The 26334-nt window shown below is 39.6% G+C and overlaps 4 protein-coding genes and 1 pseudogene across 11 annotated transcripts in view; 3 read left to right on the top strand and 2 right to left on the bottom strand.

Moving 5' to 3' along the window:
- The window catches only part of LOC129137579 (coiled-coil domain-containing protein 144A-like), a 153510-nt gene extending 149362 nt beyond the window's left edge, over positions 1-4148 (top strand). For all 7 annotated transcript variants that reach the window (XM_063798863.1, XM_063798865.1, XM_063798862.1 and 4 more), the window contains 2 exons: positions 1749-1791; positions 3272-4148. In XM_063798863.1, the coding sequence (XP_063654933.1) occupies positions 1749-1776 (28 nt within the window). In that variant the 3' untranslated portion in view covers positions 1777-1791; positions 3272-4148. The remainder of the gene's footprint in view (positions 1-1748; positions 1792-3271) is intronic.
- A 13773-nt stretch (positions 4149-17921) lies between these two features.
- On the top strand, positions 17922-19691 carry LOC129137575 (protein FAM106A-like). Its single transcript, XM_054670300.1, has one exon. The coding sequence runs from the start codon at positions 18674-18676 to the stop codon at positions 19139-19141; it is 468 nt and encodes a 155-aa protein (XP_054526275.1). The 5' UTR covers positions 17922-18673; the 3' UTR covers positions 19142-19691.
- A 2828-nt stretch (positions 19692-22519) lies between these two features.
- The window catches only part of LOC749677 (coiled-coil domain-containing protein 144A), an 88209-nt gene continuing 84394 nt past the window's right edge, over positions 22520-26334 (bottom strand). The window contains exon 16 of one of the 2 annotated variants that reach the window (XM_054670296.2): positions 22520-26055. The gene's annotated coding sequence lies outside the window, so the exon portion shown is untranslated. The other variant, XM_063798861.1, reaches the window with a different exon arrangement.
- Positions 22520-26334, bottom strand: part of LOC129137576 (protein FAM106A-like) — a 16193-nt gene continuing 12378 nt past the window's right edge. The window contains exon 1 of the mRNA XM_063798870.1: positions 22520-26334. This exon is cut by the window's right edge and continues 12378 nt beyond it. The gene's annotated coding sequence lies outside the window, so the exon portion shown is untranslated.
- LOC129137577 (ubiquitin carboxyl-terminal hydrolase 6-like) overlaps positions 25938-26334 on the top strand; it is a 4011-nt pseudogene continuing 3614 nt past the window's right edge.

The raw sequence follows: 26334 nt of genomic DNA, 5'->3' as shown, positions 1-26334 counted from the left end.
AGCTCCGCCTCCTGGGTTCACGCCATTCTCCTGCCTCAGCCTCCTGAGTAGCTGGGACTACAGGTGCCCACCACCATGCCCGGCTAATTTTGTGTATTTTTAGTAGAGACGGGGTTTCATTGTGTTAGCCAGGATGGTCTTGATCTTCTGACCTTGTGATCCTCCCGCCTCGGCCTCCCAAAGTGCTGGGATTACAGGTGTGAGCCACCGCGCCCAGCCTGAATTATTTTTAAAAATCTGTATTTCTTTTCTGAATATGAAGGAAGGTGCTGGCATAGAATAACTCCAGGCTCAGTGAAAGATCTGAAGCCCACTCCTACCTTGTAACTAATTGGTTTTGTGACCTCAGGCAAGCTGCAGTCTCTCTGAGCCTGTTTTGTTTCTTATGTAAAATTAAGGACTTTGACTAAATCAGTGACATTCATACGTTTAAGTAAATCTCTTTTTTCTTTAAGAATGGAACTTTTTAAAATTGCATAAAACCACATTATAGAAAACAGAAGTAGTGCTGCCTGACTAAAGGAAGGATCAGTGCTCTGAAGCTGTGACTTTCTTATCCCTTAATCCTTCAGCATCCTCTGTGGAACCTTAGATTTCTGTGGGACATAGCTTGAAAAGGATCATTTCTTGAATTATTACTTTTATATGGCCTGGATGGTAATGCTGTTGTCATGTTACCTACTCTATAAAGCCTATCTATAATGTTTTTGTCACAGAAATGTTATGGAAAGGAGTCTCAAAATATTGGTAAACCTGTTAGTAAAAAAAAAAAATTGACTTGACACCTAAAATTTGTAAAGGCATTAGATATCATTATCTTTATCACCACAAACTATCTCAGACCCCGTTCTAGGCATTTAGTGAGAGAATACCTATTCTAAAAAAAAATTAAATAAGAGCACTCTAGATAGGGACACTGGCAATAAGTTTGAAATATTCCGACACCTTTCATAATTAAGTAGATAACTATAACTTGTCAGATGCTTAAAAATTGGGTACTAATTTCTGAAAAGAAATCAAAGTTGCAGTTAAATAACTCTAAATTGTTTTCCTAGTTTTTAATTCTAGACACTCATGAATCAAAGAAACTAAGATTGAAAACTGGCTCTAACCTGTATTTATCCTTGTTTTTATGTACATTTTCTGAAATCTTTGTGTCCGTATGAATGAAGAAATGTTAATCATAATAGCATAATATTTTTAATCTTTTGCCAGTGGAACTTTCACATGGCATCACAACAATACTGCTTTCTTCAAGTATGTATTAAAGATTCTGTGCTGAATTAATAGCAAAGAACATACTTTGAAATTATTATTTTCTAAAAGTGGAGAATGGGGAGTTCATTGTAAGGAACTATTCATTAAAGTGAAAAACTGGTTAGACCTTGATAAAGGGCAGAGTTTTGATAAGAATGGGAAAGTAATGCATTCATTGCAGAATACGACTTGAATTGTGTAACCTCTGTACTAATAAGGGAAAACATGACACTTTTGAAACGACATAGATCCAACAGACCAATATTAATTGTACTTTTGTGAGATTAATCTAAACAACATAACACATATATGTTCTCCATTATCTAAACTTAAAATAGGTAGGAATTTATATGATATTTTTAATTTAAGCAATCTTCAAGTTAGGTCTAGTCTGTAAAAGTATTATTTAAAGGCCGCATTTTGTAATTAATGCTCCTTACCATGATAATGTCTCTTCTTAAATGTTATAAATAATATTTGACTTATTTCAGATGCAGCAGAAGTTGCAAAATGATCTAACTGCAGAAGTAGCAGGTATGTTACCAAAATTTATGAATTAAATTTAGATTAAGTAATATATATCTGAAATAAACTGCAAACGACATCCCTTTCCGTTCTTGGGCTAGTAGATACTACATCAAATATTCTTTCATATACATCTAATGAAAGATGTGAAAACTTGAACATGTATAATGAAGAGCATACTTATGCCTCATGAATTCATCACGTTCCATAGCTTGAAAAAAATAGCTCAAGAAGTCTGGCTCTACTCTTCACTTCTGCCATCCCTATGGAATTGTCAGCCAGCACACAGAAACGGTTCTCAGAAAACAGAAGCATCATCAACTTCTCAGGGTTATGGTAGTGATTTTTAAGGCCAAAACATCCCAGTCTCATCTAGTAACCTATTCAAGCAGTTACAGTTTATAAGCAGTCGCTTGAGAGGTAACACTTTAAATCTCCAGTCATTTACAGTGTCATTGGTTTACTTTTGCCCTCAGAAAAAGTTCCAAATTCCTTAACATGTAATATAAACACCCACATTCATTTGGTTCTTGTCAAGTTACTCAGGCTTATCTCTCACCACTTACTTTACTCTGCCCCTTTGCTCTAGGATCCAGCCAAACTGGACTGCACAGAATTCCACAGTGCTCATCCTTCTCCTCCAGCTCTTTGCACTTGCTTCTTTGCTCTATCTGCCAACCTTTTTTTCTCATCCTTCAGGTATCCACTAACCATGCCTCCACCGAAAAGCCTACAATATCGAGACAAAACTGGGATAGGTGTCCCTCTTGCATTCCAATAATGCCCTGTTTTATACCTGTCAGGGTATCTATGACTTGGTATGGAAATTGTCTATTTGTCTGCTTTTTCAGGTTATAGCATATGATTGCTGAGGGGTGGACTGTATCATCTTCATCTTGTAACTCCAGGGCATAGTCTAGTACCTTAGCATGTGGTTGTTGAATAAATGAATGAAGAATGAGAAAACCAGAAGCTGTGATACACAACCACAATGATCATTAATTTAGTGTGCAACTATGGGCAGATTCTTATCTAATAATAAGTTAGCATTGTAGTCATACATACTTTTCATTCTTGTTAACACTGAAAAAGCTCTCAACTCTTTTTTACTGATTTGCACTTAGTTAACTATGAAATATATAGAATATAATTCTTTTGCCAGGCATGTTGGCTCACGTTTGTAGTCCCAGCACTTTGGGAGCCTGAGGCAGGCAGATCACTGGAGCCCAGGAGTTTGAGAGCAGCCTGTGCCAACATGACGAAACCCTGCTCCTATAAAAAATACAAAAGCTTGCCAGGCACAGTGGCTCATGCCTGCAGTTCGAAGTACTTGGGGCTGAGGCAGGAGAATTGCTTAAGCCTGGGAGGACGAGACTGCAGTGACCTGTGATCACACCACGGCATTCCAGCATAGGTGAAAGAGTGAGCCCCTATCTTAAAATAATAACAATAATAATAATAATAATGTAATTCTTGCTTTTTTTTTCAGCTGCTACTAAATATGAACCTGGATCCTATATAGCTTCTCCTCTAGGATTTACACACAAGGAAAATCTGAATCAAGATCCAGTTTTGGAAGTAACAAAAGAATATGCACAGATTTTAAGAAGAAAATACATACTCTGAAAGATAAGGCAATTTTATTTGGGCTATTCACATGATATTTTGTTTCCCATTAAATATATGATGTGAACATTTTTACTAAAGGGAAATATTCTATATTATACATGTCTGATGAAAATTTATATAGTATTTTAAATAATGTTTCTTGGCCTCTTCAGCTAACTTTTAAGTGGATTTTGCAAATGAAAACCAGTATTACTGAGTTTTACATACTCGAACTGCCCAAATGTTAGCTGTTTAAACAGCCAAATAATCAAGTTGCCATTAATAATTTAGTGGAGCCAATTGATGGCTTGTTTGTATTTTATAATTTTATCTTTATACATAGTGATAGATTTAAGTTTAGATAGACATCATTTTGGTATACTGGTACTGTGGTCATTGTCAATGTTTGGATGTATTACGATTGTTATAGTGCAATCAAACTTAGATAATTTTAATTTTAAGCACTGATTTATTTAGATCTTTCCTTGTGGAAAAATAAGGTTTGCCTAAGGCTTTTTGCTTTTTTATTTATTGTTTCATTTCTTTATTAGATTAACTTTTGGGAAACAGTCTTAAAATTGGAGAAAATTTCCACATTTTAGGAAAAACAGCTTTCCCCCTGTGGGCCATTTGAGAGTAAATTGCTGACATTATGCCATCACATCTGGTATGTGGGTATTCCCACAAGTCAGGACATTTTATATAACTACTTCATAATCAGAAAGTTAACATCAATACACTTGATCATTTCATTCTCAGTTTCTTTTCAAGTTTTCTTAATTGTCTATAATGTTCTTTGTAGCAGAAGGATCCCATTCAGGTCCATGAATTTCATTTAGTTGTCATGACTCTTTCAGTCTGGAACAGTTCCTCAGTTTTTCTTTGACCTTTATGACCTTAAATCTTTTGAAGAGTAGAGTCCAGTAATACAGAATGTCCCTCCATTGGATTTCTCTGAATTTTTTTTATGATAAGGTTTAGATGATAATTTTTTTTTTGGCAAGAGTATCACAGAAGTTATCCCATGATCTTCTCACTGCATTCTATCAGGTGACCTGCAATTATTATTATTTTTTATTTTCATCTTTTAAGTTCAGGGGTACATGTGCAGGATGTGCAGGATGTCCAGGTTTGTTACATAGGTAAATATGTGCCATGGTGGTTTGCTGCACAGATCATCCCATCACCTAGGTATTAATAATAGCCCAGCATCCATTAGCTGTTCTTCACGATGCTCTCCCTTCTCTCACCCGCCACCATCCCACATGCCCCTGTGTGTGTTGTTCCCTGCCATGTGTCCATGTGTTCTCATTATTCAGCTCCCACTTGTAAGTGAGAGCATGCAGTATTTCATTTTCTATTTCTGCGTTGGTTTGCTGAGGATAATGTTCTGCAGCTCCACCCATGTCCCTGCAAAGGACATGTCTCATTCCTTTTCATGGCTGCATAGTATTCCATGGTGTATATGTACCACATTTTCTTTATCCAGTTTATCATTGATGGGCTTTTAGGTTGATTCTTTGTCTTTGCTATTGTGAATAGTGCTGCAATGAACATATGTGTGCGTGTATCTTTATACTAGAATTAGTTATATTCCTTTGGGTATATACCAAGTAATGGGATTGCTGGGTTAAATGGTATTTCAGGTTCTAGATCTTTGAGGAATCACCACACTGTCTTCCACACTGGTTGAACAAATTTACACTCCTATCAATAGTGTAAAAGCATTCCTGTTTCTCCATAATCTTGCCAGCATCTTTTCATTTTTTTGAATTATAGCCATTCTGACTATTGTGAGATGGTGTCTCATTGTGGTTTTGATTTGCATTTCTCAGATGATCAGTGATGTTGAGGTTTTTTTGTTTGTTGGCTGCATGTATGCCTTCTTTTGAAAAGTGTCTGTTTGTGTCCTTTGACCACTTTCTAATGGGGTTGAGTTTTTTTTCTTGTAAATTTGTTTAAGTTCCTTGTAGATGCTGGATATTAGACCTTTGTCAGATGGATAGAGTGCAAAAATTTTCTCCCATTCTGTAGGTTGTCGGTTTACTCTGTTGATAGGTTCTTAATGCTGTGCAGAAGCTCTTTAGTTTAATTAGATCCCATTTGTCAATTTTGGCTTTTGTTGCAATTGCTTTTGGCATCTTCGTCATGAAATCTTTGCCCTTGCCTGTGTCCTGAATGGCATTGCCTAGGTTTTCTTCCAGGATTTTTATAGTTTTGGGTTGTAGATTTAAGTATTTAATCCATCTTGAGTTAACTTTTGTATATGGGTTAAGGAAGGGGTCCAGTTTCAATTTGCTGCATATGGCTAGCCAGTTCTCCCAGCACCATTTATTAAATAGGGAATCTTTTCCCCATTGCTTCCTTTTGTCAGGTTTGTCAAAGATCACATGGTTGTAGGTGTGTGGTCTTATTTCTGGGTTCTCTATTCTGTTCCATTGGTCTATGTGTCGGTTCTTGTACTAGCACCATGCTGTTTTGGTTACTGTAGTCTTGTAGTATATTTTGAAGCTGGGTAGCATGATGCCTCTAGCTTTGCTCTTCTTGCTTAGGATTGTCTTGGCTATTTGGGCTCTTTTTTGGTTCCATATGAATTTTAAAATAGCTTTTTCTAGGTCTGTAAAGAATGTCAATAGTAGTTTAATGGGCCTAGCATTTAATTTACAGATTGCTTTGGGCAGTGTGGTCATTTTCACGATATTGATCCTTCCTGTCTGTGAGCATATGTTTTTCCATTTGTTTGTGTCATCTCTGATTTCTTTGAATAATGGTTTATAGCTATCCTTGAAAAGGTCCTTCACTTTTCTTGTTAGCTGTATTCCTAGGTATTATACTCTTCTTGTGGCAATTGTGAATGGGAGTTAATTCATGATTTTTCTCTCGGCTTGCCTGTTGTTGGTGTATAGGAATGCTAGTGACTTTTGCACATTGATTTTGTATCCTGAGACTTTGTTGAAGTTGCTTATCAGCTAAGAAGTTTTTGAGCTGAGATGATGGAGTTTTCTAGATATAGGATCATATCATCTGCAAACAAAGATAGTTTGACTTCCTGTCTTCCTATTTGAATAGCTTTTCTTTCTTTCTCTTGCCTGATTGCCTTGGTGAGAATTTCTAATACTGTGTTGAATAGGAGTGGTGAGAGAGGGCATCTTTGTCTAGTGTCAGTTTTCAAGGGAACGCTTCCAGGTTTTCAGGTACTCAGGCAACAAATAGCGTTACGAATAGAATAGTACCTCACATCTCAATGCTAATGTTGAACGTAAATGGCCTAAATGCTCCACTTAAGAGATATAGAATGGCAGAATGGGTAAGAATTCACCAACCAAGTTGCTGCTGTCTTCAGGAGACTCACCTAACACATACGGACTCACATAAACTTAAGGCAAAGGGTTGGAAAAAGACACTTCGTCTAAATGGACACATCAAAAGCGAGCAGGAGTAGCTGTTCTTATATCAGACAAAACGGACTTTAAGACAACAGCAGTTTTAAAAAGACAAAGAGGGACATTATATAATGATAAAAGGACTAGTTCAACAGGAAAATATCACAGTCCTAAATATATATGCACCTAATACTGGAGATCCCAAATTTATAAAACAATTACTACTAGACATAAGAAATGAGGTAGCTGGCAACACAATAATAGTGGGGGATGTTAATACTCCGCTGGCAGCACTAGGCAGATCACCAAGACAGAAAGTCAACAAAGAAACAATGGACTTAAACTATACCCTAGAACAAATGGACTTAACAGATACTTACAGAACATTCTACCCAACAAGCATAGAATATACATTGTATACATCAGAACATGGGACATTCTCCAAAATAGACCATATGATAGGGCACAAAACAAGTCTCAGTAAATTTAAGAAAATCAGAATTATATCAAGTACTCTCTCAGACCACAGTGGAATAATATTGGAAATTAATTCCAAAAGGAACACTCAAAAGCATGCAAATACATGGTAATTAAATAACCTACTCCTGAAAGATTGTTGGGTCAACAATGATATCAAGGGGGAAATTTAAAAATTCTTTGAACTGAACGATAATAGTGACACAACCTATCAAAAACTCTGGGATACAGCAAAAGTGGAGCTAAGAAGAAAATTCATAGCATTAAATGCCTATATCAAAAAGTCTGAAAGAGCACAAATAAACAATCTAAGGTCACACCTCACAGAATTGGAGAAACTAGAACAGTCCAAATCCAAACCCAGCAGAAGAAAAGAAATAACAAAATCAGAACAAAACTAAATGAAATTGAAACAAAAAAATACAACAGATAAATGAAACAAAAAGCTGGTTCTTTGAAAAGATAAATAAAATTGATAAGCATTGGCAAGATTAATCAAGAAGAGAGAAGATCCAAATAAGCTCTATTAGAAATGAAATGGGAGATATTACCACTGATACCACCACAGAAATACAAAAGATTATTCAAGACTACTATGAACATCTTCACATCCATAAACTAGAAAACCTACAGGAGATCGATAAATTCCTGGAAATATACAACCCTCCTGGATTAAATTAGGAAGATATAGAGACTCTGAACAGACCAATGAGAAGCAGCAAGATTGAAAATGGTAATTTAAAAATTGCCAACAACAAAAAAGTCCAGGACCAGATGGATTCACACCTGAATTCTATCAGACATTCAAAGAATTGGTACCCATCCTATTAACACTATTTCACAGGATAGAGAAAGAGAAATCTTCCCTAAATCATTTGATGAAACCAAAATCACCATGATATGGTTTGGCTCTGTGTCCCCACCCAAATCTCATCTTTTAGCTCCCATAATTCCCAGATGTTGTGAGAAGGACCCAGTAGGAGATGATTGAATCATGAGGGCGGGTCTTTTCCATGCTGTTCTCATGACAGTGAGTGAGTGTCACAAGATCTGATGGTTTTAAAAACAGGACTTTCTCTACACAAGCTCTTTCTTTTTGCCTGCTGCCATCCACGTAGGATGTGACTTGCTCTTTCTTGACTCCACCATGACTTTGAGGCCTCCCCAAATATGTGGAACTGTAAGTCAAATAAACCTCTTTCTTTTGTAAATTGCCCAGTCTCAGGTATGTCTTTATCAGCAGTGTGAAAATGGACTAATACACACCCTAATACTGAAACAGACTAATAGACACCCTAATACCAAAAGCAAGGAAGGACATAATGAGAAAAGAAAGCTACAGACCTGCATCCCTGATGCAGTAATCCTCAAAAAAAATACTAGCTAGCTGAATCTAACAACATATCAAAAAGATAATCCATCATGATCAAGTGGGTTTCATACCAGGGATGCAGGGATGGTTTAACATCTACAAGTCAATAAATGCGATACACTACATAAACAGAATTAAAAAACAAAAGTCACATGATCATCTCAATAGATGCAGAAAAACCACTTGAGAAAATCCAGCATCCTGATTTTATTAAGACCCTCAGCAAAATCAGCATAGAAGGGACATACATTAAGGTAATAAAAGCCATCTATGACAAACCCACAGCCAGCATTATACTGAACAGGGAAAAGTTGAAAGCATTCCTCCTGAAAACTGGAAGAAGACAAGATTGCCCACTTTCTCCACTTCTATTCAACATGGTACTGGAAGTTCTAGCCAGAGCAATCAGACAAGAGAAAGAAATCAAGGGCATCCAAAGTGGTAAAGAAGAAGTCTGCCTATTGCTGTTTCCCAATGATATGATTGTATACCTAGAAAACCCTAAAGACTCATCCAAAAAGCTTCTAGAACTGGTAAATGCATTCAGCAAAGTTTCAGGATACAGAGTTACACACAAGTGTGCACAAATCCGTAGCTGTGCTATACACCTTCAGCGACCAAGCCAAGAATCAAATCAATAACTCAACCCTTTTTACAATAGCTACAAATAATAATAATAATAATAATAATAATAATAATAAAATACTTAGGAATGTTCCTAACCAAGGAGGTGAAAGATCTCTGCGTGGAAAACTACAAAACACTACTGAAAGAAATCACAGATGACACAAACAAATGGCAGCACATCCCATGCTCATGGATGGGTAGAATCAATATTGTGAAAATGACCATACTGCCAAAAGCAATCTACAAATTTAATCCAATTCCCATCAAAATACCACCATCATTCTTTACAAAATGATGAAAAATAATCCCAAAATTCATATGGAACCAAAAAAGAGCCTACATAGCCAAAGGAAGACTAACCAAAAAGAATAAATCTGGTGACATCACATTACCTAACTCCAAACTATTCTGTAACACCATAGTCACTAAAACAGCATGATACTGGCATAAAAATAGGCACATAGACCAATGGAACAGAACAGAGAACCCAGAATTAAAGCCAAATACTTACAGCCAGCTGATCTTCCACAAAGTGAGGAAAGGACACCCTATTCAACAAATAGTGCTGGGATAATTGGCTAGCCACATTTAGGAGAATGAAACTGGATCCTTATCTCTCACCTTATACAAAAATCAACTCAAGATGGATCAAGAACTTAAGACCTGAAGCCTTAAAAATTCTAGAAGATAACATTGGAAAAACCCTTCTAGACATTGGCTTAGGCAAAGACTTCATGACCAAGAAGCTCAAAACAAATGCAACAAAAACAAAAGATAAATAGATGGGACTTAACTAAACTAAAAAGCTTTTGCGCAGCAAAAGAAATAATTAGCAGAGTTAACAGACAACACACAGAGTGGGAGAAAATCTTCACAACCTACACATCCAACAAAGGACTAATATTCAGAATCTACAAAGAACTCAAATCAGTAAGAAAGAAACCAATCCCATAAAAAAGCGGGCTAAGGACACAAATAGACAATTCTCAAAAGAAAATATACAAATGGCCAACAAGCATATGGAAAAATGCTCAACATCACTAATGATCAGGGAAATGCAAATCAAAACCACAACGTGATATCACCTCATTCCTGTAAGAATGGCAATATTAAAAAAATTTAAAAATAATAGATGTCGGCATGGATGTGGTGGAAAGGGAACACTTTTATAGTGTTGATGCTAATGTAAACTAGTACAACCACTATGGAAAACGGTGTGGAGATTGCTTAAAGAACTAAAAGTAGATCTACCATTTGATCCAACAACCCCATTCCTCAGTATCTACCCAGAGGGAAAGAAGTCATTATACAAAAAAGATACTTGTACACACGTTTATAGCAGCAAAATTCATAATTGTGAAAATATGGAACCAGCCCAAATGCCCATCAATCAATGAGTGGATAAAGAAAATGTGATATGTACACACACACCCCATGGAATACTACTCAGCCATAAAAAGGAGCAAACTGGATGGAATTGGAGACCATTCTTCTAATTGCAGCAACCTGGATGGAATTGGAGACCATTCTTCTAAGTGAAGTAGCTCAAGAATGGAAAACCAAACATCATATGTTCTCATATGTGGGAACTAAGCTATGAGAATGTAAAGGCATAAGAATGATACAGTGGACTTTGGGGACTCAGGGGAAATGGTGGGAAGGGAGTGAGAAATAAAAGACTACACACTGAGTACAGTGTACACTGCTCGGGTGAGGGATGCACCAAAATCTCAAAAATCACCACTAAAGAACTTATTTATATAACCAAACACCACCTGTTCCTTAAAAACCTATTGAAATAAAAAGTAAATTTAAAAAATCCTCCTGGATTCATTGATTTTTTTGAAGGTTTTTTTGTGTCTCTATTTCAGTTCAGCTCTGATCTTGGTTATTTCTTGTCTTCTGCTAGCTTGGGAGTTTGTTTCCTCTTGGTTCTCTAGTCCTTTTAGTTGTAATATTAGGTTGTTAACTTGAGATCTGTCTCTCTTTTTGATGTGGGCATTTAGTGCTATAAATTTTCCTCTTAACACTGCTTTAGCTGAGTCCTGGAGATTCTGTTATGTTGTCTCTTTGTTCTAATTAGTTTTAAAACACTTCTTGATCTCTGCCATAATTTTATTATTTACCCCAAAGTCATTCAGGAGCAGATTGTTCAATTTCCATATAGTTGTGTGGTTTTAAGTGAATTTCTTAATCTTGAGATCTAATTTGATTGTGCTGTGGTCTGAGAGACTCTTTGTTATGATTTCAGTTATTTTTCATTTGCTGAGGAGTGTTTTTCTTCCTAATTTATGATTAGTTTTAGGGTAAGTGTCATGTGGCTATGAGAAGAATGTATATTCGCTTGTTTTTTGTTGGAGAGTTCTGTAGATATCTATCATGTCTACTTGATCCACAGCTGAGTTCAGGTCCTGAATATCTTTGTTAATTTTCTGTCTCCATGATGTGTCTAATATTGTCATTGTGGTGTTAAAGTCTCCCACTATTATTGTGTGGGAGTCTAAGTCTCTTTGAAGGTCTCCAATAACTTGCTTTATGAACCTGGGTGCTCTTGTATAGGGTGCATATATATTTAGGATAGTTAACTCTTCTGGTTGAACTGAACCCTTTACCAACAGGTAGTGCTCTTCTTTGTCTCTTTTGATCTTTGTTAATTTAAAGTCTGTTTTGTTAGAAACTAGGATTGCAAGCTCTGTTTTTTTCTGCTTTCTGTTTGCTTGGTAAATTTTCCTCCATGCCTTTATTTTTAGCCTATGTGTTTCTTTGTGTGTGAGATGGGTCTCTTGAATACAGCATACTGATGGGTCTTGGTTCTTTATCTAGCTTGCCATTCTGTGTCTTTCACTGGAGAACACATTGAGATTTAAGGTTAGTAGTATTATATGTGGATTTGATCTCATCATCATGATGCTAGCTGGTTATTTTGCTAACTTGTTTATGTGGTTGCTTCACAGTGTCACTGTTCTTTGTACTTTAGTGTGTTTTTCTGGTGCCTGGTAATGGTTTTTCCTTTTCATATTTACTGCTTCCTTCAGGAGCTCTTGCAAGACAGGTCTGGTAGTAACAAGTTCCCTCAGCATTTGCTTGTCTGAAAAGCATCTTATTTATCCTTTGCTTATGAAGCTTGGTTTGGCCAGATGTGAAATTCTGGGTTGGAAATTCTTTTCTTTAAGAATGTTGAATATTGGTTCCCAGTATCTTCTGACTTGTAGGGTTTCCACTGAGAGGTCGGCTGTTCATCTGATGGGGTTCCCTTTGTAGGTGACCTGGCCTTTCTGTCTGACTGCCCTTAACATTTTTTCTTTCATTTAGAGTTTGGAGAATCTGATGACTATGTGTCTCGGGGATGATCTCCTCGTGGAGTATCTCACTGGAGTTCTCTGGATTTCTTGAATTTGAGTGTTGGCCTGTCTTGCTAGAACTAACTTGGGGAAGTTAGTTCTCTTGGATCCTGTGCTGAAGTATGTTTTCCAACTTGGTTCCATTCTCCTTGTCTTTTTCAGGTACCCCAATCCATCATAGATTCGTTCTCTTTATGTAGTCCCATATTTTTTGATGGTATCATTCATTCCTTTTCATTCTTTTATCTCTATTCTTGTCTGCCTGTCTTATTTCAGAAAGATCGTCTTCAAGCTCTGAGATTCTTTTCTTGGCCTATTCTGCTGTTAATAATTGTGATTTCATTGTGAAGTTCTTGTAGTGTGTTTTTCAGCTCTAACAGGTGAGTTATGTTTTTCTCTAGACCGGCTATTTTGGCTGTCCGCTCCTGTATTGTTTTGTCATCATCGTTAGTTTCTTTGCATTGGGTTACAAGATGCTCCTTTAGGTCATTGAAGTTCACTGTTATTCACATTCTGAAGCCTACTCTGTCATTTCAGCCATCTCAGGCTCAACCCAGTTCTGAGCCCTTGCTGGAGAGGTGTTGAAGGGATACTCTGGCTTTTTGAGTCCTCAGGATTTTGGGGTTATTTCTCATCTCTGTGGGTCTATCTTAAACTTTGACCTTGAGGATGGGGTTTTTGTGGCTTTTTAAGTTGTTATTGTTGTTGTTTCCTGCTTGTTTTTCTTTTAACAGTCTGGCCACTCTTCTGCAGGGCTGCTGCAGTTTGCTGGGGGTTCGCACTATACCCTAGTTGCCTCAGTTTTTCCCATAGCTGGAGGTATCATCAGTGAAGTCTGTGAAACAGCAAAGATGGCTGCCTGCCACTTCCTCTGGAAGCTCCAGCCCAGCAGGGTACTGACCTATTGCTGGCTCGAAAGTGCCTGTAGGAGGTGGCTGGAGACCCCAGTTGGGAGGTCTCCTCCAGTCAGGAGAAATGGGATAAGGGACCTGCTTAAAGAATGATTCTGGCTACTTTTTGGTAGACCAGCTGTGCTGTGTTGGGGATCCCTTCAGTTCCCATTCAGTTTGGGCTGTCCAAAGGCCCACAGGCTGAACTGGCTGAGAAGCTTGAAAGGCCTAGGTGGCAGCCTGCCCCACCCCTCAGGCACTCCATCCCGGGAAGAAATTAGAGCTCTGTTAGCCCCATAGAACATGAGTGACCTACAATTTTGATTTGCCCTTTTACTGGTGATGTTGGCATTGATCACAAACAGTGGTGTCTGCTAGCTTTCTCCTCTGTAATGTTACTTTTTCACCTTGTAATTAATTAGTATTAATATTTTGTGGGGAGGTAATTTGAGACTATGTAGATATCTCTGTTCTTCATCAAACTCAATTTATTCATTTACTTGATTTGATATTTACTTGTGGTTTATTTCATTTAATAGGTTATAATTTGACAATTTTTTTAACAATTTTTTTCTTTTTAGAAGTGTTTTATTTTGACAATTTTAGACTTATAGAAAAATAGTAAGAAAACTACAAAACATTCTTGGATACTATTCCCCAAATGTGAACATTTTACTGTATTTGCTTTATCCTTTCTCCCCCTTTTCCTCTTCTCTTTCTAGGTAAATATAAATGTAGGTGCATAATATAGACTTTTTCTGAATGGTTTATAAGTTGCAGGTATGATGCCTCTTTATTTCTAAATAATTTTATGTGTGTCTCCTAAAAACAAGGCATTATCTTGCATAATTATAGTATAACTATCAAAATCAGGAAATTAAAAATGGTTTACTGTTACTATCTCATCCATAAACCTTATTTTACTTTTTTCAGTTGTCTCAATAATATTTTTTATAGCCAAATAATTTAAGATGGGTGATTTTACAATCCATGATGTTGACTTTCATAATCCATGATGTTGAGAGGTTTCAGCATTTTTACGTTGATTCTTTCTCATCTCTGTGGGCCTATCTACCTTTGATGTTTGAGGTTGCTGACCTTTGGAGGCGGTCGATCTGTGTCAAATTATTCTGTCTTTTTAGTCTCTTTTAGTCCAGGATGATTCCTGAGTCTTTCCTTGATTTTCATGGCATTTATGTGTTTGAAGAGTATGGGCCAGTTTTTTGTGGATTTTCTCTCAGTTTGGGTTCATAGGATGTTTCTTCATGATTCAGTTCAGGTTATACCATTCAGGCAGGAAGGTCACACAAGTGAGGCTGAGTTCTTCCCAATGCAGCATATCTGGAGGCATATGCTGTTACTTGGCTCCATTACTGGCCAGTGTTGACTTTGTTTGAGAATCTACCAGGTCTGTCCATGATAAAGTGACTATCTACCATTTGTTTTTCACCAATGTCTTATGTGAACATAGTTTGAGGCTCTGTAAATATCTGGTTACTCTAAACATCTCACCCACTGGATTTAGCATTTCATTGATTATTTTTGTTGGGTCAATTATTATTATGGTGGTTGCCAAATCATGATTGTCTTCATCTTTCATTCCTTCTACGTGGATAAGTAAAACAAAACAAAACCAACCAACAAATAGGGGAGAAGGGAAAATTTATTGTTTTGCTGTTCAGGTTCCCTCCGCTTTGACCAGTGGTAGCCATTTCAAGCTGAGTTCATGTCTTTTTGAACTGTCCTTATTGTTCTTTGAATACTTCCTTACTTTCTGGCATAAGCTGTTTCAACCATACTTTGTATTTTCTCTGCCCCAGCCCTTGAATCAGCCATTTTCATTTTTTTCCAGAAGCCCTGACTTTCTTTAGGGGACAGTAATTAGAAACCAATATCTGGGCAGTAATTGTGGTAGATACGTATGGCTGTTGTAGTTGTCATTGCTCATAGGCTTCCTCAGTGAACAGAGCAGAAAAATACAGCTAGATGGATAAATATACAAACATACATGCTTATATTCATCGATATTTCTATATTAGAATATACTGAAAACCATGAGTTCTTCCTGGTGATTCTAATTCCAGTTGAATCACACATGGCTCATTTTAGTTTTTTTTTCCCTTTCAGTACTCTTGACCTTTGAACAATGTGGAAGTTAGAGGGGCTGAACCCCACACAGCCGAAAATTTGCCTAAATTTTGACTTCCCTGTAATGTAACTGCTGACTGACCTGATTAACTACTGTTGACCAGAAACCTTACCCATAACAAAGTTGATTAATATATGTGCTGTATATTCTATGTATTATACACTATATTCTTATAAAAGTAAGCTAGAATTGCCTTAGCTATTCCAGCTGTTTTGGGGTTCGATATAAATTTTAAAATAGTTTATCCTAATTCTGTGAAGAATGTCATTGGTAGTTTGGTAGCTGACTTCAAACTATACTGCAAACCCGCAGTAACAGAAATAGCATGGTACTGTTACAACAGCAGACACATATACCAATGGAACAGAATAGAGAGCTAAGAAATAATGCAGCACACCCACAACCATCCAACCTTCAACAACTCCACTTAAAAAAAGCAATGGGGAAAGCAATGGGACTGCTGGGTCAAATGGCAATTCTAAGTTCTTTGAGAAATCGCCAAACTGCTTTCCGCAATGACTAAACAAGATTAAATTCCCACCAGAAGTGCATAAACGTCCCCTTTTCTCCACAACCTTGCCAGCTTCTGTTAGTTTTTGACCTTTTAATAATAGTCATTCTGACTGGTGTGAGATGGTGTCTCACTGTGGTTTTGATTTGCATTTCTCTAATGATTAGTGAGTTTGAGCATTTTTTTCATAGCCTCGTTGGCCACATGTTATGTCTTCTTTTGAAAAGTATCTGTTCATGTCCTTTGCCCACTTTTGATGGTGTTGTTTGTTTTTTTTCTTGTAAATTTAAGTTCCTTCCAGATGCTGGATATTAGACCTTTGTCAGATGGCTAGGTTGCAAATATTTTCTCCCTTTCTGTGAGCTGTTTACTCTGTTGATAGTTTCTTTTGCCGTAAAGAAGCTCTTTAGTTTAATTAGGTCCCATTTGCCAATTTTTGTTTTTCTTGCAATTACTTTTGGCATCTTTGTCATGAAGATCATTTCCAGGTCCTATGTCCGCAATGGTATTTCCTAGGTTATCGTCCAAGGTTTTAATATGTTTTCATTTTAGATTTAAGTTTTTAATCCTGCCTTTGCCTCCCAAAGTGCTGGGATTACAAGCGTGAGCTACCACACCCAGCGAGGAAGCCAAGTTTAACGTGTGTGCTCCACTCCTCCAACCTGGCCAAAGGGCAGTCATCATCACTGGCCACTACTGACCACAGCCTTTAGAAACTCCCCTTGAACGTGCTGGGCTGACCTTCCTCTGATCACAGGCAAGGTAACCATACACTCAAGGCCAATGATCCCATCTGCTGTGGGCTGGCTCATGCTCCCAATGCTTACAGAACCTGGGAGGCAGAGGAAAACTCTGCCCATCCCATGGGACGTTACCTGTAAGCTTTGAACACCAGAATCTTGAGGCCTATCTCTTTCTGAAAGGCTTTGTCTTCCTCTAAACCAGGAAGCTGGAGCAATTCCACCAGATTCTGTACAACAGATGCAACAAGAAAATTCATGAAGAGTAGATCTTAGGTTGAATTTTTCACAGAAGACCTTGTAAGAGCAGACAATGGTGAGAAAAAAAAAGCCCGAGGTCAATACAATGGGGAAAAGCCTGTGAAGTGACCTGGCAGCAGCCACACCTGCTGTCACCTCCATTCCCCTCTCATCTTGGAAACAGATTTGCCCTTTACAACTCAACTCATAGCTCACCCGCCTTCAGAGACTTCTTGGCCCATCTTAGCTGGAAGGGATCTGTTCCAGCGCTGAGCTTTTATTTGGCTTAGCATCTACTCAGATGCCTTGACTGTGTGTGTCTCACAGTCCTACTGACTGACAAACTCCCTGGGGGCCGAGATGGCATGGATTCAGGTCTCAGATGCTCTATGGCACCTGGGAGCATCTTACACAGGTGAAGTGCTCAGTGATGATCTGGGGGTCACTATTCTCTGCAGATCAGCATGTCTGAGAGGTAGGGGCTCACAGACTGTGGAACTGGTGTAAGACCTTTGTCTTTTCCCAGCTACTAATAGGTCCTGCTTGTCACAGCCCTTCCATGATACAAAGTTAAGTCATTTTGTGTCTGACACAGGCAAAGGAAAACGACAGGCCCTTGCCTTCCCGGTCCTCAAGGGTCAGCTGTAAGATGATGTCATAAAGCCAGATCAGGTCCTGGGGCCGGGGGAAGCATTTGCTGTCATCCTCTGGCTGCTGCTGCAGCAGAGCCCTCTGCAGACCTTTGGCCATGCTCTCATTATGCTTGATTGCCATTGACAGCTTGATGTAAGTCAGGTAACTGGAATGCACCACACGTCAGCTCAAGTTATACTCAGAGAAGCAGAGGAACTGGGAGGACTGGACTACGAGTTGGGGCTGACCCAGAGGAAGTGGGGGGGTGAGTTGGGGCAAGGCCACAGCAGGGCCATTTGGCCTGGGCTTCAAGGGACCCTGTAATCCCAACTACTTGGCACGCTGAAGCAGGAGAATCACTTGAATCCGGGAGGTGGAGGTTTCAGTGAGCCGAGATAGTGCCACTTCACTGCAGCCTGGGCGACAAGAGTGAAACTCCGTCTCAAAGAAAACTAAAATAGGCTGGGTGCAGTGACTCACGCCTGTAATCCCAGCACTTTGGGAGGCCGAGATGGGTGGATCACCTGAGGCTGGGAGTTCAAGACCAGCCTGACCAACATGGAGAAACCCCATCTCTATAAAAATACAAAATTAGCTGGGCATGGTGGCTCATGCCTCTAATCCCAGCTACTCAGGAGGCTGAGGCAGGAGAATTGCTTGAACCTGAGAGGCGGAGGTTGTAGTGAGCTGGGATTGCTCCATTGCACTCCAGCCTGGGCAACAAGAGCGAACCTCTGTCTCAAAAAATAAATAAATAAATAAAATAAATACATAAAATAAATAAATACATAAATAAAATAGATACGTATTTATGCAAACCATAGAAAAATGTTTGGCAACCATCAGAAGATACCTGACAATGTGAAATAGTTTTATTACAACTGGCCTGACCTTCAAAGGCCTTCACAGCTCCTGCCTTCATGCTACCGTCTACTATGTTCCTCGTGCACCTTCCAGTCAGCACAAACAGGCTGCACTGCCTCCGAAACACATCACTTGAATCCTACCTCTGCTCCTTTGTCCATCTGAATCACCCTCTCCACATTTCTGACCCTGTAATCCTCATCTCACTTCATGAGGCAGTTCGCTTCTCTTTTGCATTTAGCTTTCCCCGGGGTACACTGTCAATAGCCTACTGTCTGATGTCATCAGACAGTACTTCATCAGAGGCAATTATGTCCACAGAGCTTTTGGCTAATTACTGTGACTCCTCTTTACATGTGTGCATATGCATATCATCTTTCCCTAATGAGACTGGAAATCATGATTCATTCCCTGGAGCAGTGGTTTCCATAAATGACCAACCCACAGACCAGTGCAAACTGGCTGCAAAAGAGCTTCCTCTGAGGAACTTATTAGAATGGAGATTCTTTGACTGCATGGGATAGGAGGATCTCATAAATCTGGGTGTAATAGGCACAGAACGTTAGGTGTAATATGGGCGGGACTCTGGACTCAGCATATCCAACAAGCTGCTGGCTGATTCCGATGATGCCGATGAATTGCCAGGTTGGGAACTGCTGCCCCCAGAGAACCTAGCAGAGAGCTCTGTACGTGGTAGGTGCTCACTCCCCTATTGTTTGGGTGTATGCCTCCTGATAATGAACTTGATCGTAACATTATTGTTGTATTATGCCTGTATTGTTTCCTTAAGTGAAGGAAGAATGCTTTTGAGTACCTAATAGGTGGCAAGCTCTGTGCCTACTTACATACATGAACTATTCCTTTTAATAACCTTTGGAGATAAAGTGGCATTTCCATTGGGCATTAGAAATCTGAAGACTTTCGTTTACAGCTGTTGCAACAGCAGAACTAGAATTCGACCTCCGACATTTCTGCTCACCAGAGGGCATGAACTGCTGGTTTGTACCTGGCTTGCAGATACCTTCTTTGGGCAGCACAATGTTCAAAATTAAAAAAACTACCAACACTTCTAAACTGGATACTTTGTATCAATATCTGGGTTTCTGGCTTCTCTTCATGGGAAAAAAACAAACAAACAAAAAGGTTTGGTGAACACTGGGGCCCACATTCCTGCCGGGCAACAGTCACATGGAGACTTTAGATGGGCACGTGCCCAGAACACACTAGAGTCCCCATCGCTCCCCATTCTCTTACATTCTATTCCCAACTAGGTTCTTATAGGCCTGGGTTTGTGCCTGTTGCACACTTATCTACTCTCTTGCTTCCCACTGGTCAGGAAGTCTGGCAAACTTAAAAGGCCTCTTTTTGTTGCTCTCTCCTGTATGGATCTCTCATCATAGAGGTGTGTGCATTTCTGACTTTGTGATTTCAATACTAAGGAAGCTGTCGGCACATTATCAAGGAAAACGGGCATCGCTGCTCCCCAACGTACACATTCTGGTGTGCCCCAGTAAAATTCTATATTCAGCCTCCAAACTAGCTGGGAAAAATGTGGCAAATCATCTACTTGCTCCAATTCAATGGTGTTTAGAAGTAAGAAGTCACTGTGAGCAGTGCCACCAAGTGGTGGAGAGACTCCATGCAGAATCGCCACCTTCAGCCAGAGAGGCTGGGAGGCCGAAGACCTCTCTCAATGCACAGGGCCATTCAGAAACTACAAACAAAATGCTTGCTCATCTCCCTAGGCCACTCCTTCCGAGGCTTTTTGAGACAAGGTCTCACTGTCATCCAGGCCGGAGTGCAGTGGCACAATCAAGGCTCACTGCAACCTCAACCTTCTGGGTTCAAGCGATCCTCCCACTTCAGCCTTTCGAGTAGCTGGGGTGACTACAGGCATGGGCCACCACACCCAGCTGATTTTTTTTTTCTTTTTAGTAGAGATGAGGTCTCGCCATATTGCTCAGACTGGTCTTGAACCAACACATTTTTAGCTTTTTAAAAGACAGCCTTGGCCAGCCATGGCAGCTCACGCTTGTAATCACTGCACTTGCGGAAGCTGAGGTGGGCAGATAGCTTGAGCCGAGGAGTTCAAGACCAGCCTGGGCAACATGGTGAAACCCCATCTCTACAAAAAATACAAAAATTAGCTGGGTGTGATGGTGCACATCTGTGGTCCCAGCTACTGGGGAGGCTGAGGTGGGAGGATTGCTTGAGCCTGGGAGGTCGAGGCTGCAGTGAGCTGTGATTACCTCACTGCATTCCGGCCTGGGGAACAGAGAACCCTGTCTCTATTTAAAAAAAAAAAAGAAAGAAAGAAACCTAAAAGCAGACTGGCACTTAAAAGAGTTGTGCTTCATTTTTTGACTTTCTGTATTAATTTTGTTTGTTCCTTTCCTTAAACAAGCTGCCACTGCTGCTGATTCAACATGTTTCGTTTTATACTTTTTTTTTTTTTGAGACAGAGTTTCGCTCTTGTTGCCCAGGCTGCAGTGCAATGGCGTGATCTCGGCTCGCTGCAACCTCTGCCTCCCGGGTTCAAGCAATTCTCCTGCCTCAGCCTCCCAAGTAGCTGGGTTTACAGGCATGCACCACCACACCCAGCTATTTTGTATTTTTAGTAGAGACGGGGTTTCTCCATGTTGGTCAGGCTGGTCTGGAACTCTCAACCTTAGGTGATCTGCCTGCCTTGGCCTTCCAAAGTGCTGGGATTACAGGCGTAAGCCACTGGGCCTGGCCCATTTTATACATTTTTAATGTGTATTCTTGCTTTTGGAAAATGTGACCAGAGGACTATTAAACTCTTTTAGCATCAGTATAGCAAGGAGGTAAAAAAACAAACAACAAAACAAACAAAAAAAACTCTTTTTGTAAAATAGGATTGAGTATCGTTGGATTGAGCACTTACCAAGCAACTGTGCCAGGCATTGGTGTCCTTCATTTAATTCTTACAAGCCTGAGTGTTCGGTATTTTAATTTTATAGGTGAACAAATAGAAGCTGAGGGTGAAGGACCTACAGCTGTCACCTTCATCTCTTCTCAACACTGCCAACTGTCCCCTTGGATCTCCCAGACAGACAACAGGGGACATCTCTGGTTTCTCGGTGCCCCTTAGAAACCTCGGGTCATTTCAAGGCATTATGCAAATGAGAAGCTTTCCTTCTCTTCACCTCATCTCCTGATCTGCACAAAAGTGACTGTAGGACCCAGTGTTGGTACCGATGTAGGCACCAATCCTCAGTTTACCACCTGCTCTCTACTTGCTTCCCTGCCATAACTTTCTAAAAGGGATGTGAGCCATGTTTAAAGTCACCTGGTCACTGGAGGGATCTTGTTCTACCCTCTGTAGTAGTACCTCTGTAGGGTAGTACCCACTGTAGGAATCTTGTTCTACATCAGTGGTTACCAACCTTTTTGGCACCAGGGACTGGAGTTGTGGAAGACAATTTTCCACGGACTGGGGGGCTGGGGGGAATGGTTTCAGGATAAAACTGTTCCACCTCAAATCATCAGGCATTAGATTCTCATAAGGAGGGCACAACCTAGATTGCTAGCATGTGCAGTTCGCAATAGGGTTCGTTCTCCTGCGAGAATGGCATGCCGCTGCTGATCTAACAGGAGGCAGAGCTCAGGCGGTAATGGGAGCAAGGGGGAGTGGCTATAAATACAGCTCACCGCTCACCTGCTGCTGTGCAGCCCGGTTCCTAACAGGCCATGGACGGTACTGGTCTGTAGCCCAGGAGTTGGGGAATCCTGCTCTACAGAGTTTCCAACCTCAGAGATGAAGCATCCCCTCTGTAAGTCAGAAAGAAATTATTCAAGTAGGAGAATTAAAACAGGATCACAGAGAGGGAGGCTGAAGAATTTGACATTCTGTGTTTATTTGTATGAGGAAAAACAGCACATAGAGGCATCCACAGTATTTAATTTGTTTGGATAACAGTTACAGATAAACAGGTACACCCCATATACAATTACCAATACTTTTTATACAGTTCATATTTCAGTACATCAACACTATTTTATTTACACTCTATTTATATACATTAACATCTTTTTAAATTGGGATTATTGTCCATATGCTTTATATTTTTTATTCCAGTGATTTCCCTTTTAGGAATTTATCTGAGGGGAGAATACTCTGTAATTACTCCATAATTTGCAGGCAAATATCATCATAGCATTTTTTAGGAGAGTAAAAAGTTATTAACAACTTATATTTGTCTCACATTAGAGGAATGGTTAAATAAAGCATGGGGTATTCATTGGATAAACTATAATGCAGTTGTTGAAAATGATTACCAGGAGTTTTTGCTAACATTTATGGGAACATGCTTATGATATGTGAACATTTTTTTAAAAACAAGACATAAAGTTGCATATACTGGAAATAATACCTTCAATATTGAAAAAAATACTATTTAGGAAAAAGGACAGAAGAAAATCTGCCAAAATTTTGACAGTGGTTGCCTTTGTATTAAGAATATAAAAGGATTCCCTGCCTTTTTACATTTTTCTCTGCTTTCCAAAATTTCCACATGAATATTATACCTAGTAATCAGAAAAAAATACAGGGACACGCACTCTTATCCTTTACATTTCTCTCCTGTTTGGACCTCAGATTCCTCAGTAGAAAATTAAACTAGATGCCAGCCTGGGCAATATGATGTCACCCTGTCTTTACAAAAAATGCACAAATTAGCCAGGTGTGGTGTTGTGCACCTATAGTCCCAGCTGCTTGGGAGGCTGAGGTTGGAGGATTGCTTGAGCCCAAGAGATCAAGGCTGCAGTGAGCTGTGATCTCGCCACTGCACTCTAGCCTGGGTAACAAAGCAAGACCCTGTCTCAAAAAAAAAAAAAAAAAAGAAAAAGAAAAAGAAAAGAAAAAAAGAAAATTAAACTAGACAAATTCTTAGGCCTCTCTCTTTTTTTTTTAATAGTCTTATATGAAGACTATTACTTCATTTCCTGTGTTTTGTGTTAAGATGAGCTTTAAAGCAACTCTGAAAAAGAAGAGGGTGCCTATAAGTAATTCATAGACTGTTTAAACAATAGTAGAGGATCTAAGCATAGATCCCAAGAGATAAAGGGAATCTTTATCACTTTGGGAAATTTTACTGATAAATAGAAATTATTGTCAGTACAGTCCACAAATATGTTTTTTATCAGCCTTCTTTCCTCCCTGTCTTCATCTAGCACTGTAGCCTGTGTTCCTCAGAAAATATAGTCAATAAAATTCAACATTCTTTACTAGCTTACTCTAATTTGTGGTTGGCCATAAAGTATTCCTGGTAGAGATAATAGAGATAATATTTAACTGGCTATGAGAAAGGAAACACTACCGTATATGATACACCCCTTTTTCTACTCATTCCAACAACTATGATACAGCATGTTTCCTTTTGAAGCACATCAGTTTTTTCCTTGAGTGACCATTTCAAAAGATGATGACAGTTAATATCTTGTTACTACAGAATTTGTACTCAAAAAAGAAGTCTATAACCCAAGTCCAAGCCAGATTTCCTTTTCTAAAAAAAGAATTTTCCTCTAAGTTCCCCTTTTTAAATGAGCTCTTTAGCCTGGATAATTATTCAGTGCTAGAACCTTAACTGCATGATCAAACCCAACCTTGCTTGTTTATAACAGCATTTGACAGCCTCGTGACTCTCACATAGGGAAAAAGTCTCGCCTGAAAACCCATGCTAAGCTGCATGTCTTGAGCTGTGCCAATTTGTATTCCAGGCAGCCTAAGGTTCCCATCGTGAGTTTCAGGAAGGGAAATTCATGGAGGAAGTTCACCTCTGGAAGGGTGAGGAGCAATAAATAGGGTGGGTGATGGACATATGTGACGTTTGCCACAGAGAGGCAGTCAGTATGGGCCTTGTGGTCCGGGCTCTGCTTTGGGACACAAATATAAACTGTGTGAAGTCTTATGGTAGCATTCATAACCCTGATGCTTCACCCACCTTCCCATACATTAGAGGGACAAACAGAAGGATCCCAGCTCTATGGTTCTTGATTGTTTGTCAGGTAGCAGCCAGGCATGGAGAGGGAAAAATTCTTTCTTTTCTGCTGCACTCTAGATCCTTCCTTCTCTCCTCCTTCTTCATTCTACACCACTCCCAACACATATCCCTGCACCCCACCCATTCTTTGCTCTCTCTCCTTTCTTACACTTAACTCCTTCTTGCTCCACAGCCTAACATGCTGATTAACAGGACCCCAAAGGTTTGGGTGGGTATTAGGGGCCTTCTCAACAAAAGCAGCACACTCTTGAGCTTGTTCTTCCTTTTGTTGCCATCTCAGATAAAAAGGCCCCATGAGGGAGGAGACAGATAAGTATAGACTTGGTATTCTGATAACTCTGTGTTACATGGGATCAGATGTAAATGAGTTGTACCCTGTGGTGTTTCGTGCTCTGCTGTGTTGTCTTCTCATGGTGAGCTTTTCTGTGCCCTTATTTCATCCAGCTCTGGTTTCTGTTTCATGTTATTTCTCCTAGCCTCTGTAAACTCTGCAGCATACTGATAATGCTCTGGCTTTCTGATTAAAGATAAATGGCTTACTATCACCACCCCTGGCTTGAGGGCCAGCTCACATGTAATCCCTTATAGGATTCCAAAGTTGTTAAATAAATGCAGTTCTTTTTGTCATTTTGAAGCATTCAAAAATTTTTCAAGAAAAGCTATGATCATATAAATAGAAATTTTATCCAGAATGTTACAGTGTAACATTTGTGAATAAATGTGTAGGTGCTGTATTTGCTCAGACTCTAGTTTGGGTTGTGTTTTCTTTTCCCTTTTTTTTTTTTTTGAGACAGGGTCTCTCTCTGTCATCTGGGCTGCAGTGCAGTGGCGTAATCACAGCTCACTGCAACCTCTACTCCCAGGCTCAAGCAATCCTCCTGAGTAGCTGGGACTAGAGACATGCGCCACAACGCCCAGCTAATTTTTAGGTTTTTCTTTTACATAGACAGGGTCTCACTCTGTTGGCCAGGCTGGTTTTGAACTCCTGGACTCAAGCAATTCCCCCCACCTCAGCCTCCTAAAGTGCTGGGATTACAGGCCTGAGCCACCATACCCAGCCAGTTATATTTTCTTTTTCCTTATATAGAGTAAAATAAGGGTGAGTGACCGAGAGGTTGATGCATAGCTAGATCACCAGTTTAAATGCCTTCCCACACACCCCTTTCCTCCTGTTCCCTCTACCTACAGGTTGTAGATGAGCATCAGAGTGTGGAGCAGAGTCGGCGAGCGCAAGTCGAGCCCATCATCCTGGACAGCCGTCTCCGTGCTTTCCCCAGTGAGGAAGAGCTAGGGGAAGATGAGATGTACTACTGTTCCAAGTGTAAGACCCACTGCTTAGCAACAAAGAAGCTGGATCTCTGGAGGCTTCCACCCTTCCTGGTATGTTACAGTCCTGCCTCTGAGAGAGCAGGAATCTAGCATAAAAGAAAGAAGACATGAACAAACAGGAGGTTTTGTTATTTTTGAGAATAAGACTTTTCCTGCAGCAGTGTTTAAAACACTTTCTGTACAAGGTTTTTATGTTGAATACAGAGATGAATCTTTCTACAAATATTTGGTAGTTCCTTTTCCTAAAGAGCTTACAACCTAGAAGAAGAGATCAATCATGTAGACCAGTAACTGCAATTCAGTGTGATGTGAGAACTGCCACAAGGGGTACAACGTGGTGAATTTGAACTTCAGGAGAGGGTGAA

This window comes from Pan troglodytes, chromosome 19 (genome assembly GCF_028858775.2).
Source record: "Pan troglodytes isolate AG18354 chromosome 19, NHGRI_mPanTro3-v2.0_pri, whole genome shotgun sequence".
Taxonomy (NCBI): domain Eukaryota; kingdom Metazoa; phylum Chordata; class Mammalia; order Primates; family Hominidae; genus Pan; species Pan troglodytes.
The sequence above is the reverse complement of the archived record's forward strand: the minus strand, read 5'-3'. Positions and strand labels throughout refer to the sequence as shown.

Bases quoted from the DNA above. Each gene is read 5' to 3' on its own strand.
- LOC129137575 (XM_054670300.1), top strand. From the start codon at position 18,674: ATGCTACCGTCTACTATGTTCCTCGTGCACCTTCCAGTCAGCACAAAC.